Source organism: Lepidochelys olivacea (assembly GCF_965140295.1).
Source record: "Lepidochelys olivacea isolate rLepOli2 genome assembly, chromosome: 2".
In the NCBI taxonomy this organism is placed as follows: Eukaryota; Metazoa; Chordata; order Testudines; family Cheloniidae; genus Lepidochelys; species Lepidochelys olivacea.
The window spans coordinates 179,794,811-179,812,622 of NC_140412.1; the positions used below are offsets into that span (position 1 = coordinate 179,794,811).

The following is a 17,812-nucleotide window of genomic DNA, read 5'->3' on the forward strand; positions in this document are numbered from 1 at the left end:
TGAAAGTGAGATAAGAATCCGGCTCATTAATGGCAGCTTGAGTAGTGTAAGAATTGTACATGATGGTTTACATGTATATCAAGCATATACTTTCTATAGTAAGGCAGAATTTAAAGTTTTTAATTAAAACAAGCACAACAGTGCTAAAACTCTTATAAAAAGAGAGATTACAGAATTATATTTTTTAAAATTACAGTAAAAATATGATAGTAGTTTGACATACTATATGTTAAAATAGTAGTACTGCAGTGTATGAGGCAATCCCTATTTTTATATGGGGAACAGTTAAACATAATTGTATTTTCATGAAATTATTTGTCTCCGAAGAGTGTGTTTGCACACTGTTTGCCTCTGTAACTCAGTCTACTTGTAATTCAATGTTGCCCTATTGATTTCATTGGAGATACATTGCTTTACATCATCTGAGGTCTGCCCAAGATTTATATGCCTGTTTTTGACATTTTCATAGGCACGGATATCCTATTAGGTATTAGTCCAAACTATGGATTTACCATGGCTATTTTTATCCTTGTGATATCAGAGGGATTATAGTTTCCTTTCCTAAAGAATAAATATGATTTGATTTGTTTTGTCACTTTTTCTGTGTCACGTTGTAAGAAATGTCATCACAGCATGCTTGTTACATCTGTAAAAAGTGCAGTACTATCAACCATCAGATTCTCCTCAGTGCAGGATACAATGCTGTACAGACCAACTGTACAGTAGATGTCCTTAGACTTTGTTAGTTCCTGACTGTAGACCAGAGGTGGGCAAACTACAGCCCGCGGGCCACATGTGGCCCGGCCCCTGAGCTCCTGGCCCAGGAGGCTAGCCCCTCCCCCGACACCTGCAGCCTCAGCACGCTGTGCCGCCGGCACAACGCTCTGGGCAGCCGGGCAGTGCAGTTGCAGAGCCGTGGCCTGACCTGGTGCTCTGTGCTGCATGGTAAGGGGGCAGGGAGGGTTCGATAGAGGGCAGGGGAGTTCGGGGTGGTGGTTAGGGGGCAGAGAGGGTGAATAGGGGTCGGGGCGGTCAGAGGGCAGGGAACGGGGGGTTGGATGCAGCAGGGGTTCTGGGGGGCCAGTCAGGAATGAGGGGGGGGTTGGATGGAGTGACGGGGGGCAGTCGGGGTGGGGGTCCGGAAGTGGTCAGGGGACAGGGAGCAGGGGGTGGTGGATAGGGCAGGTGTCCCGGGGGTGGGGGGGCAGACAGGGAACAGGAGGGGGTTAATGGGGCAGGAGTCCCAGGAGGGCCATCAGGGGACAGGGAATAGGGGGGTTGGATGGGGCAGGAGTCCCGGGAGGGCCGTCGGGGACAGGGAATAGGGGGGTTGTATAGGAGGCAGGGGTTGGGCCTCCCCTAACCGGCCCTCCATACAATTTTGGAAACCTGATGTGGCCCTTAGGCCAAAAAGTTTTCCCGCCCCTGCTGTAGCAGACCCTGAATGTTATCTTTTCTGCCATCTCTGCTTGATGCTGTTTATCACAATTATAATCACAGCCCAGCAAAGTGAATAGAAAGATTCCCATTGACTTCACTCCGCTTTGGATCAGGACCCACAAGACAAAGATTAAAAACTTATCCTAAAAGACCTGATATTTTTCATTCTTTCATATTTGAGGATTTCAGCAGCACAAGCCTCTGATGCTGCCTCTGAAATTTGTAGCCCCCTAAAATTAATTTTAAGTGTAAAAAGATTACTTTTTTAAAAAAAAGTAATTGTAGTTTTGTGGTATACTCTGTCCCAGACAATATACTGGATGGTTTCCCTGGAAAACAGAAAATTCCAAAATATGTTTTACCAATAGATTATTCCACATAGAAACCTGTCACTACAGCGAATAACTTTTGTAACTGCAAAATTTAACAAATCCTGTGTCAGGGTGAAGTCCAGGTTATGCAGATTAGAGTATAATAGCACAAAGGTAAAATAAGATTTTTCTATAGGCACTCAAGTTTCCTCTTGAACATACAATATACAGTATTGTACCTATCTTATCAATTGGGGACTAGGCAACTTCTGGCTAAATCGCTGGCCTTTAATTGATTTCATTCTGGATTGCTTGCTTGTAGTTTTAAATAAAGAAAAACTTACATTTTTTCTATTGGATAAGAAGCCACAGTCAAGAAAAAAGTAATTGATGTAGATGAATGGCACCTTTTGTCGTCCACACAGGTGAGTTACAACACAGCACTTTGGTATGCACTGCTATTCACGCCTCCATGGGCCAAACTCCAGGGCAGCATAGACATTCCCTTAATCTTAGGACATAAGTACCTGGCAGCACTGGGAACTAACCATTACTAGCCTTAAATAATGGGTGAACATGGGTCCGAAAAATGAATAAACTGAAGAAAGTTTAAGAAAACAAGTAATGAGAGAGTTAAGTTTCTGTGCAACCCTGCAGTGCAAATGATGCTACTGTGTTGCAGGTGAAGTGTCTTCCAGCCTATTACCCTAATAGTTTGAATCTTCAGCCAAGAAATGCTGTCGTATTAATCCTCTCAACTGGAGTCCTCGTAGACATGAGAGATTTATTTTAAAAAATGTTTTCTTCCCTCAAACCAGATGATTTTGAACAGACAGTGAGTTTCTGATCTGAATTACCACAGTGGAATTGCTGAGGTCAGTGGAGTTACTTCAGATTTGCACTGAAGCAACTGAGATCAGAATCTAACCCCAAAATATTTAAGATGAACTCTTTATTTTAGTCCTACTTAAAACCTAAAATTCATTCAATTATACCTGCCTTAAGGTTTTACTTTGTGACATTTTTGCTCTTTGCTTAGTTGAGGAAAGGGCCTCCTGTCCCACCGATGCCTAAACTCACACCCACAAAGGAACTGCAGCAGGAGAATATCATCAGCTTCTTTGAAGACAACTTCGTACCAGAAATCAGTGTGACGACTCCTTCACAGGTCAGTCTCAGAGATGATGGGTTGCTACAATATGAGTATAATCTTGCAAATCCTCCAATTCTCCAAGAGGGGAACTACTATTAATGTCAGTTGGGGTTCTGAGTGCAGAGGGCATACAACACTCATCTTTTATAGTATCGTTGAATGATTTATACACATTGTTCGCTCTCAGGAGGATTAGAAGTGGTGGCATATTGAAAAATGAAGAAATGCAATGTTCTGAGGATGGCTACAACTAAAAAGCCTGTGAAATGTTTGCAACCAAACTTGACATTCATCTGATTTCAGGTTTCATTAAAAATCAGCCTACTTTGTTGTTAAAGCCTAATACTTCCAAATATCCCAAAATCCACTTTTGAGTAATCCTGGGGTAATTTATGGGCTTCCAACAAAATAATGAGGGGGAAAAAATCTTTCTCTTGATTCTGACTGGGGAAAGCAGGGGGAGGTGGGAGGGGAGGTTGACACTGTGATTTCAGTTATGTTTTTGTGCAGATTTCTCCATGATTATGTGTATTGAAAGCAAAATATATATTTGCATGTATTCATGTAAAGCATCCCCAACTGAATCAGGTACTTCTCTGGTTTTGACCTGTATGAATATTAATTACACAACAGTGCACTGTACAAGATAATGTGATTTCTTAATCTAATTATACTGTAAAATAAAATAAAAAATGGTGTATGTTCAAATACCTATAACAAAAATCAGTTGTGCAAAATGTGCATGCATAAATTTCACTTAGTAGTTGTGATTGAAGGCAGTCATGTAATTACAGGTACAAATAGTCTGAAATCTGAGCCTAGGTCTGGTATGCTGTGTACAAATATATAAAGTATGCATTGATGTGGTATGTGTTTGAGAGTTAATATTTTCACCTAAATTTATAGAAGATCAAGAGGGTGTAAACGGAACTAAGAAAAACAAAATTAGATTCCAGACTCAGTTCAAGTAATATTTTGAGTTTCTTGACAAAAATGCAGTGCCACCTTTCGCAAGGATTCTACCGTGGCGAAGGCCGTGTTAATTTAGACCTGGCCTACACCTTAAACTTAGGTCACCTTGAACCTAACTGCATCGCTCAGGGCTGTGAGAAATGTCATGTCCTGTGTGACGTAGTTAGGTTGCCCGAACTGCACTGCAGACACAACTAGGTTGATGGAAGAATTTTTCCATTGGCCTAGCTATCACCTCTGGAGGCTGTGGATTTACTGCAGTGATGGAAAAGCCCCTTCTGTTGCTGTAGTAGGTATCTACCCCATAGTGCTACCATGGCACAGTTGCAGCTGTGCTGCTGTAGCGCTTGTAATATAGACAACCCCTTATAGTCAGTGCCCCATGGGGCCTTGCTGGCAGTGGGATGTAGTGACACCGTGCATGCCTTGGCCACTGTGGCCACACACCTCTGCTGGGCCAAAACCACTAACTGTGAGGCCTTTGCAGGTAGGTTGTAAGGGCCCTGACAGAGTGAGTGTTTCAGGTGCCTTGCACCACAGTATTTTGAGTTCATGTGGACTTGCCACTGCGGGGGAAATGGAGTCCTGGCTTACGCAGAAGGTGCCAGTCTAACCTGTTCCTGAATATAACCCCCTGCATTAAATATCATATCTATCTAATTTGCATCTTTCTAGATTGATAGCTGTGGGCCTGATTTTCATTTACACGAAGATCTAATGGTGTAAAAGGGCCTTGAATGAAGGTCAATCATATTTCTACCACTTTCAAGGCCCTTTTACACGGCCAGATGGTATAAAGGGTCTTTAATGTAACTAAGAATTTTGGGTAAATATATATGCACGCACAGAGAATACGATGTGTTTTTACTACTGGTGTTGAGTGTTGTAGGTTTCTATAAGGGAAGTAATTATTGAAAATATAATAAATGAAAAGAGTAGAAAGCATACTTGCCCCTCATACACTTACATTATATATTACGTATGCAGTATTGTGTTACTCCAGTTGATTTGACAGTGCAGTGCCAAGTGGTCTGAATGCCATCTAGCCTACAAGGCCCTCTACTGGTGCAGAGCTTTAAAACATTTTTAATGTTGTTAAGAAACACCAAAGCCACAGATTGATGAGTGGTGCCATGCTGCCCACTGGTTACCCATTTCAAAAAGGATTTTCAGTAGTTCAGAGCCCACCTCCTCCTTTCCCCTCCAGCAGAAGAAAAAAAAACATTATGATGATTGGTCATGTTTGTTATTGATTGTTTATTTAGTAAGCACCAACGATGTGCTTGGTGCTACACAAGATGTAAAAATAAGGACAGTCCTTCCTGAGAGAGTTTAAAATTTAGGGCTCTGATTCAGGAAAGTAGATAAGGACATGCTCATGTCCATCCCTTTTCAGGATAGCATTTAATTCCCATTGACTAAAAGACAGACATCAAGAAAACTGACATCTTGTGAGACCAGAGGAAGGTGATAATTTAGAATTGTTTTATTGCTTTTATGTGTGTTTTCTTCTTCCCTGGTCTCAGACAGTGTTAGGTTGAGATACTGAAGGCATCTGACACAATTTAGAGATTTTAGGTGTCACTACAATACTTGCATAATACTTTTTTGCTGTTCACATAACTGTTTTTTATTTTCAGGATTTCAACTGCCAGACAAACCAAATAGAAAATGATTGAGCCGTTCCCATCACTGTCATTTCTGGGTGCCAGATCCATTTGTTGGAGAGATGAAGCAGGTGTGAGGAGGAATTTTCAACAATACTCTGCTTTAGCCTAACGCTGCTTCCTTTGCAGTGAGTGGGAACACTCTTGCTTGTTTCAGTGGGAGCAGCATGAGGCCAATGCTGAGCACTTTTGAAAATGTCTCACACAATGCTCCGAGCTCCAGTGAGGGTTGGGGAGCATGGCTGTTGAGTCAAGCTTGAAGAGGCTACAGCATGCACCCCCCACTGCACCGAGCTGGTTCCACTGGCTCTTCCTGGTGAGGAAGCAAAGCAATGGCCCTGTCTCCACTCCACCCCTTTATCTCTCTCTCTCTCTCTCTTGGAGAGGCTAGTACTGACAGTGGCCTTACATAGTCTTTGTACTCACAGGGTGGCAAAGGGCACATCATGCTGATCCCTAGCATGGGTGCCTACATTTCTTGCATCTTCCTCCTCCCTTGCACACTTGTGCTTAGAGAGGCACAATCTTGCCTTTGCAATACACTCCCAGTTCAAGCCGCCTTAGAGGTAGATCATGCCATTGTTCATGCTTCATCCCATTCTACAGGTGTTAATCTATAGAATATACTGAGTAATTTGTTAGACATTTCTATGTGTTTCACGTCTTTTTTTAGTTTTTCCACTTTCCTAAGTTTTCATGTAATTCAGTATCTAAATTAAACTATAGCTTTCTTCTGAGATGTTTTTTTTCTAGAGTTAAAATGAGCATGCTGTTCATTTTGACCTAAAGGTAGCTGATGTAACAATCTCTTGAACAGTCCATATCCTATCACAACAGGTACTTCACCTTGTCACTTTGCAGGGATTAAATAAGACTCCCACTCATGTGTTTCAGTTCTCGTAAATAACAGCTTCCTTCCCAAATCTCAGTAAAAGATGATTAATTTCTCTGTACTCAATCTGATTCTGATTACATACTGGTTAACACTCTGAGTTATTTCATGAAGCTGTATAACTATATGAATGCTAGTGCCCAAGGCTGGCCTTATGGGTGGTTGACATGGGCGACTGCATAGGGTGCTGTGCTTGGCAGGGGAGGGAGGGGAGGGAGGACATCAAGAGTGTCACAGTAACAGCCTTCTGCCAACCCCTGCAGTTTCACCCCCAGCCCTGTTCACCTCATAGCTGTGGTCCACCTCTAGCCCTGGTCTGCCCCCATCCCCTGCGCCTCCTGCATCTCTGCCCTCCTGCCCAGCTGCACCTCCAGTATAGCTCCTCCCCCATCCCCAGCTCCTCCCCATCTCCTGTTCTGCCTGCACCTCCGCTCCGCCCCCAGCCGAGCTCCAGCCCCCCACTCCTCCAACCCTGCTCCACATTCAGCCTTGCCCACAGCATCACTTTAGGTAAGGCCAGCCCTGCTAGTGCCTCAAGATTATGGTATAATAAAATCTAAATGTTGCTGACAAGCTGACTTGACAAATCTTAACAAAGGATATAATCCTAGTGTGTATGCAGGGGTGGGGAGGAGTGTTAATTACCTGAGTCATGGTATCTACTATATTTTCAATATATCCATGTGACCTAGGATTATGCTCAAATCTAACTGGAACTCCTCCATGTAAAACTGTGAGCCAGTTCATATGAAAATCAACAGCCGAGGGATTTTTTTAGCAGTGCAATTCCTTGCACTGAATAGGTCAATAAATTCTATGTATATACAGCTTTAAAATGAAGTGTATGAATTCATAGAAAATATTATTAGCCTGATTTTCAGATAATTTATGCACCTAATTTCCCTGGGACAGTTGACATGCTTGTGCATGAAGGTCAGCTTTTTTCATGAGAAATTATCTAATCAGACACATTTGAACCTGCCATTTCCCAGTAGTAGAGTTCATTTACAGTGTTTTCACCCTTAACATTTTAAAATTCTGGATCTATCTGTTTAGACCATTAGCCACCAGAGAGGTGTTTGTGTGTGGAATTTTATCATTCACCATACTGGTGTGGCTAACCTGAATTCCTTTAAAAACAATACACCAGAGCCTCACAAATTAACACTTCAGTAACCTGCATACTCCCCAATTCATATGTAAAAAACCAGTGGGATCTCTCCCTATTTTTCTGCCAAAATTTAAAAAACAAATGCTTTAGTGAGGTCTTATTGCAAAAACTAGGACAGTTATGAAAAATAATTAAATCTAAGTTGTAACTGTGAAATTAGTGAAAAGAAGCACTTTCTGATGCAGTATTCTAATTATTTTTTCATGTTTGTTCACGCAGAGCCTGATTCAAAGCCCAATGAGTCAAAAAAGATGTTTGTATTGACTCCATTGAGCTTGGGATCAGGCCCTTGCTTGACAATTAATTGTGAATAAGAAAGGCACTACAGTAGTTAATGCAGACTTTTGGACAGATCAATGTAGCAAGATTTAAGCAGGGCTGTGGATGACTCTACAGTTTGGAGTCACAGACCTTTATTAGAGTGAAATTTGATTCACGCATATTCATTGTCCTTTTATGTTAACTTTTCACAAACAGTCGAGCATTATTGTTGGGATTTTCCGAGGACCCCAGGACGTTGGATGTCGGATGGGAATTAGGCATCCAAATCTCTTTAACTTAAAGCTATAAGGGAAGGGGTTTTTTGTGTTTTTTTTTTTTTTTTAATCAGGTCTGGCAGTCGTGAACACTGAATTCTATGGAGAATCCTCTGAAGTCTTTAGAGAACTTTTCCCCTCTGGTTGCATGTAGATGGGAAACCTTCATATTTTGCTTGTACGGTGTGGTTTCTATATGAGTTTTAAGTGAGCATCTCTTCTCTGACAGAATGAAGCTCCTGAAGTGAAGAAAGAGGAATGTTTGCTAGATCTGGACTTTGACCCTTTCAAGCCAGAAGTGGTATCAACAGGAATAACCCTAACCCACTCTCCCATGTCTCAGGTATTTCTTTGCTAGAGGTATGCTATACAGGAATGGAGTGTGTTGACTTTGGTAACAAACATCTGCCTCATGAATTAATGAATGATGGATTTACAATTTCTGAAAAACTTGATCTTTCATAGTTCTCATTAGCCATCCATCTTCCTTCTTCAGCAATGCCAGTACAACCTGATGACCGGGTAGGGGAAGAGAGAAGCGTCAGGCTAATATGAGATTATAGTCAAGCAGAGCAGCCACCTGTAACTGATGGCTTTGACTCTGATGTTATACCTTTTTCTCAAACCATAGACTAACTCAGAAAAAATGTTGTAATCTTCCCAAGCCTGCTTTGCTGACAGGTTCTTTTTTTAAAATCCAGCTATGACTGTCTGTGGCTCAGGCGACACTCAGTCTTATAGGGGCAGCATACTACCACTATGCTGTGATAGTCTTTGTACTAAATACAGAATATGACCTGATTGGCTTTCTTTTTCATAAATCTCTTTTAGTTATGACTATAAGAAAAATAAAATAAAACTGTCTCACATGTTTTTATGTGGGATATTATAGGGAAGAATTATTCTGTACTATATAACACTCTATGCCATGTTGACCGAAGATAGCTTCCCTCAGCAGAATTATGGGCAACATGGGAGTTGCTGGCTTGACCTAGTGAAGCTGCAATTTTAAGTTTCTGTCTATACTGGTACTAAATAATGTTAATAGAATCCTTTCTAAATACACTTACTTCTGGTTGGGTGATAAGAATTTCTCTGGCCAGCATGGACCTGTCTCTTGTACAGCAGCCAGAGAAACCATGTTAACACTGCTAGCAAGGACCATGTTTCAGTGTGATTCTGGCCTGACATGATTTGAACTGTAATGTAGTTAGTCTAAATCAATTGTTCAGGAGCTCAACAGTGGTGGAGGAGTGAGAAGACAAGCCAGGTTGTTGAGACAATCCAGGTTTTCTGCTGATCTTTCTCTCTGTGAATTAATTTATTTGAGCATGCCTGGTTACATAATAGATTTGTGGTGATTTCCACTGATACATGTGGGGACAGAAAAACATCACACTATCAGCACTCCAAACTCCAAGTCAGATTTCTAGTTGCAGTTTTCAATGTTTAATTATCATGGAGCTTTGTCACATCCTGCTTGTTGTTTAATTCCCCTCCCTGAAAAAAATAGAATCCTTGGTTTTAGATTTATGCGTTCAGTATTGACAGAAAATTCCAGCTTTGACTCTGCAAGCTCTGCCCTTTCAGCTCCTCATTCAATAATCCTGAATGTGATAAGAGAAATGGGAGAATTAAACACAAAACATGAAACTTCCATAAAAGAGCATTCATGCGCTGACAGGATAATGTACAAATAGCAGTAGGTTTTATTTTTGCAGTGGCTGGAAATATTTGCCAACATGAAATATAGAGAACTATTAAGCAGAGACTATGCACATTGTCTGTGTATTCCCAAGTAGGTGCATAGGAGGCATTCACTAAACGCTCTCCCACCGCCCTGCCCCCACCCCCCATAAACATGCAGAAGGGGATTATCTATCTTTTGTATGGGTGAGACATAGTGGCTACCCCCACTCAGAGGATATCTTTGAGAATTACAATTCACTTACAATCCACTATTCTGACTAGATGTAACTGGATGAAATCTGATCTGTGTTTGGAGAGCCTTGTAATACTGGAGGGGAGGGGGATGCTAAGGATGGAGTTCCCGCCTTAAGTGCATTTTCTGAGTTTGTGCTGGTTTTACTGTTGTGGGTTTTTTTTCCCCTCTCAGTAAAGTGCACTGAGGAAGATAAACATAGTCTTCTGTGCAGTGGCTCCCAAATGCCTTCCCAACCTGCCATTTAATTCTCCCACCACATGCCCTCAACTGCAAACAGACCCTGAAAAGTGCCCGTCTGCTCTCGTCTCTGCCCCTACCTCCTTTCGATCTCTGTAACCCTCATTCCACAAGTGCCTGGCAGTATTCTCCCTCTGCCTATCCCACTCTTCCAGCAGTAACTTCCCCACCTCCCAACACCCTCACAGTCCAGACCACCCTCTGTGTTCTGTCCCTTCTCTCCCCAGTTATTACACATGCACCCCACAAGCACCTAGTCTCTATCCCCCCTAGCTAATAAACCCAACCAGAGAAACATTCTGATCTTCATTCTGAGTCCTGCTGGTATCCTGTCTCCTAGAGCACACAGTTCTGCCCCACCTCCCAGCTGTCAAATCTCCATATCACCCACAAGTGCCTGATTTTAACATCTTAAATCCACCTTTTCCTCAGGTGCCACTAGCATGGGAATGAGATAACATCCCTTAGGGTTAATGTTACTTTAAATTATTTTGGCTGTTGGTATTTTGCATCTGAACAGTTAAGTTAATGCTATTTGAGTGTGTTTAGTAGGGTGATCAGACAGCAAATGTGAAAAGTCGGGACGAGGTGGGGGGTAATAGGAACCTATATAAGAGAGAGACCCAAATTGGAACATCTGGTTACCCTAGTGTTTAGAGACACATCCATCAGCCTAAAAGAGACCAGCATTGTGGAATTTAATTTTTGTGCTTTTTAAAATAGTAGAATTGGGAGAAATAGTTCTGCTGACATGCCAGAGTTGTGTTGCCGTCACACCATGGAGTTTTAAGAATTGGGGAAGATTATAACATTGTGGGGGAAGAGAGATAAAGGGATGCAAATAAATTTTCCCAAACACCACTATTGTCACTAACAAAAAAGCCACAACTCAAAACAGGGTTTCTAATGAAAATTCTAGCAGCTACTTAATTGTAGTATTAATGTCAGACAACAGCATGGGATGCAACCCTCCAACTTTGACTTTAGTGGTACTACATATGTGAATGAGAAGTAATTTAAAGTGAATGGGACTTTTAGCGTCAATAAGTCGGATCGTTTCCTTTGAGCAAAGGTTGCAGATCTGGGCCCATAATTTTTCAGGAAAGTAGTGATATTTAGCTAATAGACTATTAAGATGCATGCAGATAAATATCAATTGGGATATGTCCATAAAAGAGATACTTATCTGGGAATAAACTAATTGAGAACTGGATGATGATGTTCATCCTCAGGAAAGCTGGGTACTGAAGTACTTGATTTTGATTTATGGAAAGGGGTTTGTAGTCATAAAAAATTGAAGTAGTTCATTACATAAGCAGCAGATTTGCTTCAAGGCCTTCAGAAGATTTAGGGTGCAGGCATTTAGCAAGACAGGAAGGCAAAGGTAATATGCTCCATCCTTGAAGTTAAGCAAATATTTAGTAGCAGTTCTCAAAACAGTTTTTGAATTTTTTTGGTAGTTGTGTTTTTATTTTGTAACCTCTATGGAGCACAAGTTTTATCTGTTGTAAAGTGTCCCAGCCACCCTTTGAGATCAATGAAGACCCTTTGGATGTGGGGGAAATATTAATGTCAGGACTAAACTTAGCTTTCTTTCATCCATTTGTCTGTCCATCTTTCTCTGGCCCTTTGCTTAAGGTGAGAACATTCAGAATGTAAACCAATGCAAACCAATTGTGAGGGTGTAAGGTTTGTCACTTGATTTTACCTAAAGCTATAGGTTTTTCTTGGGTCCCTACAACAGTCACACAAGATTATTCTTTAAGGTCTGTGGGAATCATGGCCACATATTCCTTGATCTTTTGAAAGGAATCTTGATCATTTAATAGCTGTGGGAGGCAGAGACACCCATCCTGCCTCAGATGTTGCTAAAGTCACTACAAGATTTTTCCCAGCTGTGCCATGCAGCTAGGCTGGCCCTTCTGATAAGCCACTAAATTTTATCAATATTTTAATAGATTCAGAGGTATAGAAATCCAGTGTGTTGAGCAAGGGATTGACAGCAAGGGACTCCTGAATTCAATTCCTGGTTCTGTTACTAATTCTCTCTGTGGTATTGGTCAAGTCACAATTTTTCTGCTTTTGTTTCCCCATCTGTAAAATAAAACAATACATCCCTGTATTGTACAGGGATCGTGACAAGACCCTACAGTTACTGGAAAGCCAGATCTCTGGCTTATATGAGCAACTGTCCCTCGCTTGTGTACCTATTGATGACTATGTTGATGATCCAAGTAGCTGGCCTCCATTTCTGCAGTAATAGCAGACTGGGGAGACCTGAACATAAGAACAGCCATACTGGGTCAGACCAAAGATCCTTCTAGCCCAGTATCCTGTCTTCCGACAGTGGCCAATGCCAGCTGCTTCAGAGGGAATGAACAGAACAGGCAATCATCAGTGATCCATCCCCTATCGTCCACTCCCAGCTTCTGGCAAACAGAGGCCAGGGATGCTCAGAGCATGGTGTTGTATCCCTGGCTAATAGCCATTGGTGGACCTATCCTTCCTACCTGAAGTTCTCCATACATGCCAGTCATATGCATAGTGGTATGATCTTACTGGACAAGTGCAGTTTTGTTGTAGTAGGAACTATCACAACCCTCCATTTGCCCTCCCCCAGCCCCCAAAATATACTAAGGCTGTGCTTAAGTACCGGGTATAGTTACAGCACTATATAGATAAGTTCTAACATACAGTGTACAGACAATATTTTCAACAATGTCTTTTTTCGCCCTTTTTCCAGACATTGCCCTGGGATTTATGGACGGTAAGATTGATATTTATCATTGCGTATTGAGAGATTTTCTGTGCCTCTGATTCTGTAGCACTCTAGAGGATTTCACATAAGGCAAAATGAAACATTTACAGAGAATGCCAGAATATTTTAAAGTATGTGAAGCCCACCTAACACCATTAGGAACGAACGGAAAAAAAGTCTTTATTATTTGGACAACAAAAAACAAACAGCTACTGTCATCCAGGTTAATAGGATTCTGCTACTCGTGACATTTTTTGGCTTTAAAATTGCCATGCTGGTGATTCAAGGTCCGATAAAGTCATTTTTACCAATGTAATTTAAAGTGATTTATTTTGCTTATTAGTGCAAACAACAAATTGCAGTATATTAACAAGGTTTTATGACCTTTATCATCTAGCTCATATACAACAAATCTTTCTGGAGGCTTAATTTAAAAGGAAATAGGATCTTCAGCCAGAGTTCTACCATAGCCCTATAGCTGAATTAATCAGCCAAAATCCTATTTTAACAATGTACGTTTAAGCCATTGGTGCAGCCACTGCTCCACTCCCAAGAGGTGTTGCTCATCCCATCCTGAGTACCGTATAAAGCCATTAGGGAATGTTATTTGGGAGTCCCCTTGAAGATGCACATAGAGGGTTTCTGACATATGTAAGGAAGGTTTGGCTGTTCTTAATTGATAGCCAGAATAAGATTTTACCTATCTAAATACCTACATGTAAAACAATCTGATGCAAAGCCATAATCCAGGTCAGAAAGCTTTACAGTAGGGATCTGATCTAAAGCTCATTGAAGTCAATAAGTTTGAATGAGGTCCTGACCTAGACAGCCTGTTTTGGTAAGAGCCTAGATATGTACCCAGCTGCCCATTTATGGTCACATCACACTGGAGGTGGAGTTAATTTCATGTCAAGAGGGAAACAACTCCTGGATTTAAATGATTTAAAGTGAACCTTCTCTCTAAATCCTGCATTACCTGCTGAACAGATGTCTCATATGCAGGGGATTCATATGTACAATTCCTCGCCCATCCCATGTAAAGCACAGAGAGACAAAAGTAAATGGTCTAGAACCTCAGCCAGTGTCAATTAGCATAGTTGGTTTCCTGGGAGCTGCACTTATTTATATGAGCTGAGCATCTGGCCTTATATCTTTTTCCTACATCCCTGCTGTGCTAGTTTTCCATGAATATCCTCAGCACTCCTGAACCCATTTGTTTGCCCTCCAGCAGCAGCAGTAATAGACCCCAGAAAGTTTTGCCTCATGTCCACTGCTTCAGGCACAACATGCAAAGCCTTTGAGGGTGCATTACAGGCCAGCAAGGAAACCAAACCGGGTTTCAGAGCTCTGGGGCCAGAAATAGGAGATCTGGTCACAGAGATGGAAGGCAATCCTATATGAAGGGAAGGAGAGACTCAGCTTCTGAACAGAAGGGGCAGTGCTAACAAAGATGATGTATTTATATTGAATTGTTCCAAGATGGGTTCACTCAGTCAAGCTGATGACCGCTATTTTCTGCTTTTATTTTCATGTATTTAATAGCTGTTGGTGGGTGGTAATGGACGCTACTGGTCACCTCTTTTCTGAGGTTGTATTTCCTTTGAACTTCCTTTCAATAGACACCTAATTTTTTATTTTTCAAAATTCAGGGGTGGAGAGAGAATTGATCTTTAAATACAGTAAATTTAAAAGCAACAGTGGACATACCATACTCTGGTATCATTTAGAAAAGCAGCCACTGCTGTAGAAGATGCAGTTGCTCTTTCTCCCATCTCCTGCTGCTGAATCGGGTATAATGGTGTTCAGGAAGAAGAGGGCTAGTTTTTGTGAGCTTTCTTCCTACTTTATGTCAAAGTGATGGCTGGCTAGACCTCCTGAGGAAGCAAAACTCTAATCTGTGACCTTGTGCAGACTTAAACAGCACACAAATCTATGGATCTTTTCTGTTGACTCAAGGCCTTAAGTAGCAAAATTTTACAGCCGTGTTGCATGAATAGATAGCAAGTGTGATGCTTTTATAATGGTCACCTCTGCTTCTTAGAGAGGATTAAACAGAGTCCAGAAGAAAAATTAAGGTTTCATCTACACACACTAGTTAGAATTCAGTTTTTTACTTTTAATTTCAAAGCCAGTGTAAATGCCATGAGAACCTCTTGAAATTATAACACTGAATGAATAGTAGATGTTTTATGTAAGTCTGCTTGTCTCACATTTTTCCTTTGTAGCTTGTCAATATTTTTCTTTTTTTTTATAGCTAACTCTAGTTCTCTCCATTCCTGTTAAAACAAATAACAAGCTTGACAAGGGCTTTACTGTTAAATAGTTTGGATCAGAGGTTTCACAAGCTTTATTACATTGTGAACTTCCTCTTAACAGACAAACTGAGCCAGATTCACCTTTGCCCTGCATTTTGTCTAGTCATTTGTACCAGTGCAAAGTGTTTGTAAAAGCTGGCATTTTAATTTGGCAGCATTTTATACCCATTTGGCACTGATGCAAATGTCTATGCAAGGTGGATAACAGAGAATCAGACCTATTTTACAGTAAGGCCCCTGCCAGAGTTGTGTAAAGGGCCCTAGAGTTAATGATATCAGACCCATTGTCGGTCTCTCTAGTATTACCTTGTCTCTCTAGAATCCTAGAACCAACAAGGCTACAATTACACTGTATAGACCAGAACTATTGTCTTTTGGATCACTTCCCATCCTATTCATGATCACGCAGAGTAATCTCCCTTTCTGTTGGTGATTGTATAAGATCCTTTTGACAAGCACAGAAATTCCTTACATGGAACAACAATGTTAAGGAACTATTTAATATTAATTTAGCTATTAATATGAGTTAGCAGCTGGAAACATGGAAGAGAGCCAGCACCATGTGATCAGCCACTGAGCAGCTCCATAACCACTGGTAATCTATATGGCACTGATTAAAAAAACAAAAAAAAAACCACAACAAACCACTAGTTTAGATGAACCACAGGGTTTAGTTTTACATTTGTTTATTTATATGGTTTTCTTCCATACAGACAAGCAGTGAACTGGTGCAGCCGGTAAGCAAACCTACTAAAACTCTGTTTTAATCTTTTAATTAGTATTCTCTCTTTCATCTATTGATACCGTTCTTTAGATTGTAGCAATTGTCTCCAAATATTACAAACCACATAACTTTTCCTTAAGCTGTTTGATTTAGTTATTTTGCATTCTTTATCTTTAAACTAAAATTACTGTAGTATAATATGAATTTTGTGTTTTCTCATCAAGTCAGCCGTTATCTTTTTCATCTTGTTCTTTTCTTTGCTTTTCTGCTTGCCTAAAGCCTGATTCTTCAAAAAGTCTTTCCCTGTGTAACCTGGTCATGGAGGAAAACCCAAACAATGGGTCAACAGAAGATATTAACAGATCCCAAACTGATCTAGGTTCACTCAACTGGGGCCTAGAACTTAGCACAGCCAGTGTCAGCCAGGAGATCACTGCAGGTGGTTCTTTGCCTTTCCCTGAGGCAGAGCAAACCTCAAGAGAATCCACTGGCACGTTGTCTGTTAGTGTTTGGCCTGCTGTAGGTGAACAGGAGGATCATGCACCAGGGTCCTCTTCTATAGATGAAAATCAGAGGACTTCACTGAAGGCACATTCAGATGCTAGAAATATCCCATGCAAAGATTTGGAGCCTGATCAGCCTTTAGCAAATGAATCCAGTTGTGAGATGCCTATAATTGGAACTGATAGCTTATTGGATGAATCCCCATGTGATGTGGAAAAGGCAGAGGAGAAGAAGCAGGAGGAGGAAGAGTCTATGTGGGCAGGTGTGGAGCCATGTGAAAAGGTAGAGACCAGAGCTGTTAACTTCAAGGAGATAAAACATACAAAGGAGTTTGAAGAGACAGATTATGAAAATAAAGAACACAGTGAAGTAGAACCTCTTAAGGGCTTAGCAAAACGAGACCATGAAATTGTAGAAAATACTGAGATAGAAACTGTATGGGAGTCAGAATATAATAGTGGGCAAACTGAGACAACTGTTGACAATTACCTTGAGGAAACTGGCCTGGAAAATCATGGGCAAATAAAATTTAAAGGGGTAAATGTCATTCAGGAGATAGATGGAATGGTTCCTGGAAGTTTGAGTGCAGGGTTGGAAGATGGGGCTAACATAGTAGAGAACACATGTAAACATGTAGAATGTGCTGATGTTGAACCTGAAAATGTCTTAGATAACTGGAATTGTGACCATGAAACAGAGTTTTTGGATGACGTAGACCATGCTGGCAGTGTTGCTGGCGGGAGTACAGCCACGGAGCGCATAAATGTTTTGGGACATGTTGTCGTAGATGTTACAGACCACTCTGAAAGGGACACTGCGGATGTTGGGAAAGTTCTATGTGATGCTGAATTATTCAGTGCGGAAGAGTCTGTTAAAGAAACTGAAGACAATAGCTTCAGCATCCTCCAAAATGGTAGTGCTGCTGATGAAGGTCAAGCTGACTTTATACCCTTTGAAAAAGAGTTGGCACTGCAGCCTGAGACAGCTGACCAAGCTAGTGCAAAGTGCAGTGATTCTTGTTTAGATAATGTGGGAGATAAATTGGTAGCTAGGGCAGCACCTGCAGTGACTGAAGACCATAGTAGTAACATTAGTGTCCCTGGAGGAGCCTTGGAAACAGATCCCTGGCTGACAAACTGGGATCCCACCGTTAATAATGATCCCTGGGGGTTTTCTAGTCTGTCAGA

The 17,812-nt window shown here is 41.2% G+C and overlaps 1 protein-coding gene across 4 annotated transcripts in view; it reads left to right on the forward strand.

Annotated features, from left to right (window-relative positions):
* Positions 1 to 17,812, forward strand: part of AMPH (amphiphysin) — a 167,570-nt gene that overhangs the window by 120,342 nt on the left and 29,416 nt on the right. For all 4 annotated transcript variants that reach the window (XM_084620552.1, XM_084620553.1, XM_084620554.1 and 1 more), the window contains exons 11-14: positions 2,791 to 2,919; positions 8,372 to 8,485; positions 13,068 to 13,091; positions 16,111 to 16,134. In XM_084620552.1, the coding sequence (XP_084476678.1) occupies positions 2,791 to 2,919; positions 8,372 to 8,485; positions 13,068 to 13,091; positions 16,111 to 16,134 (291 nt within the window). The remainder of the gene's footprint in view (positions 1 to 2,790; positions 2,920 to 8,371; positions 8,486 to 13,067; positions 13,092 to 16,110; positions 16,135 to 17,812) is intronic.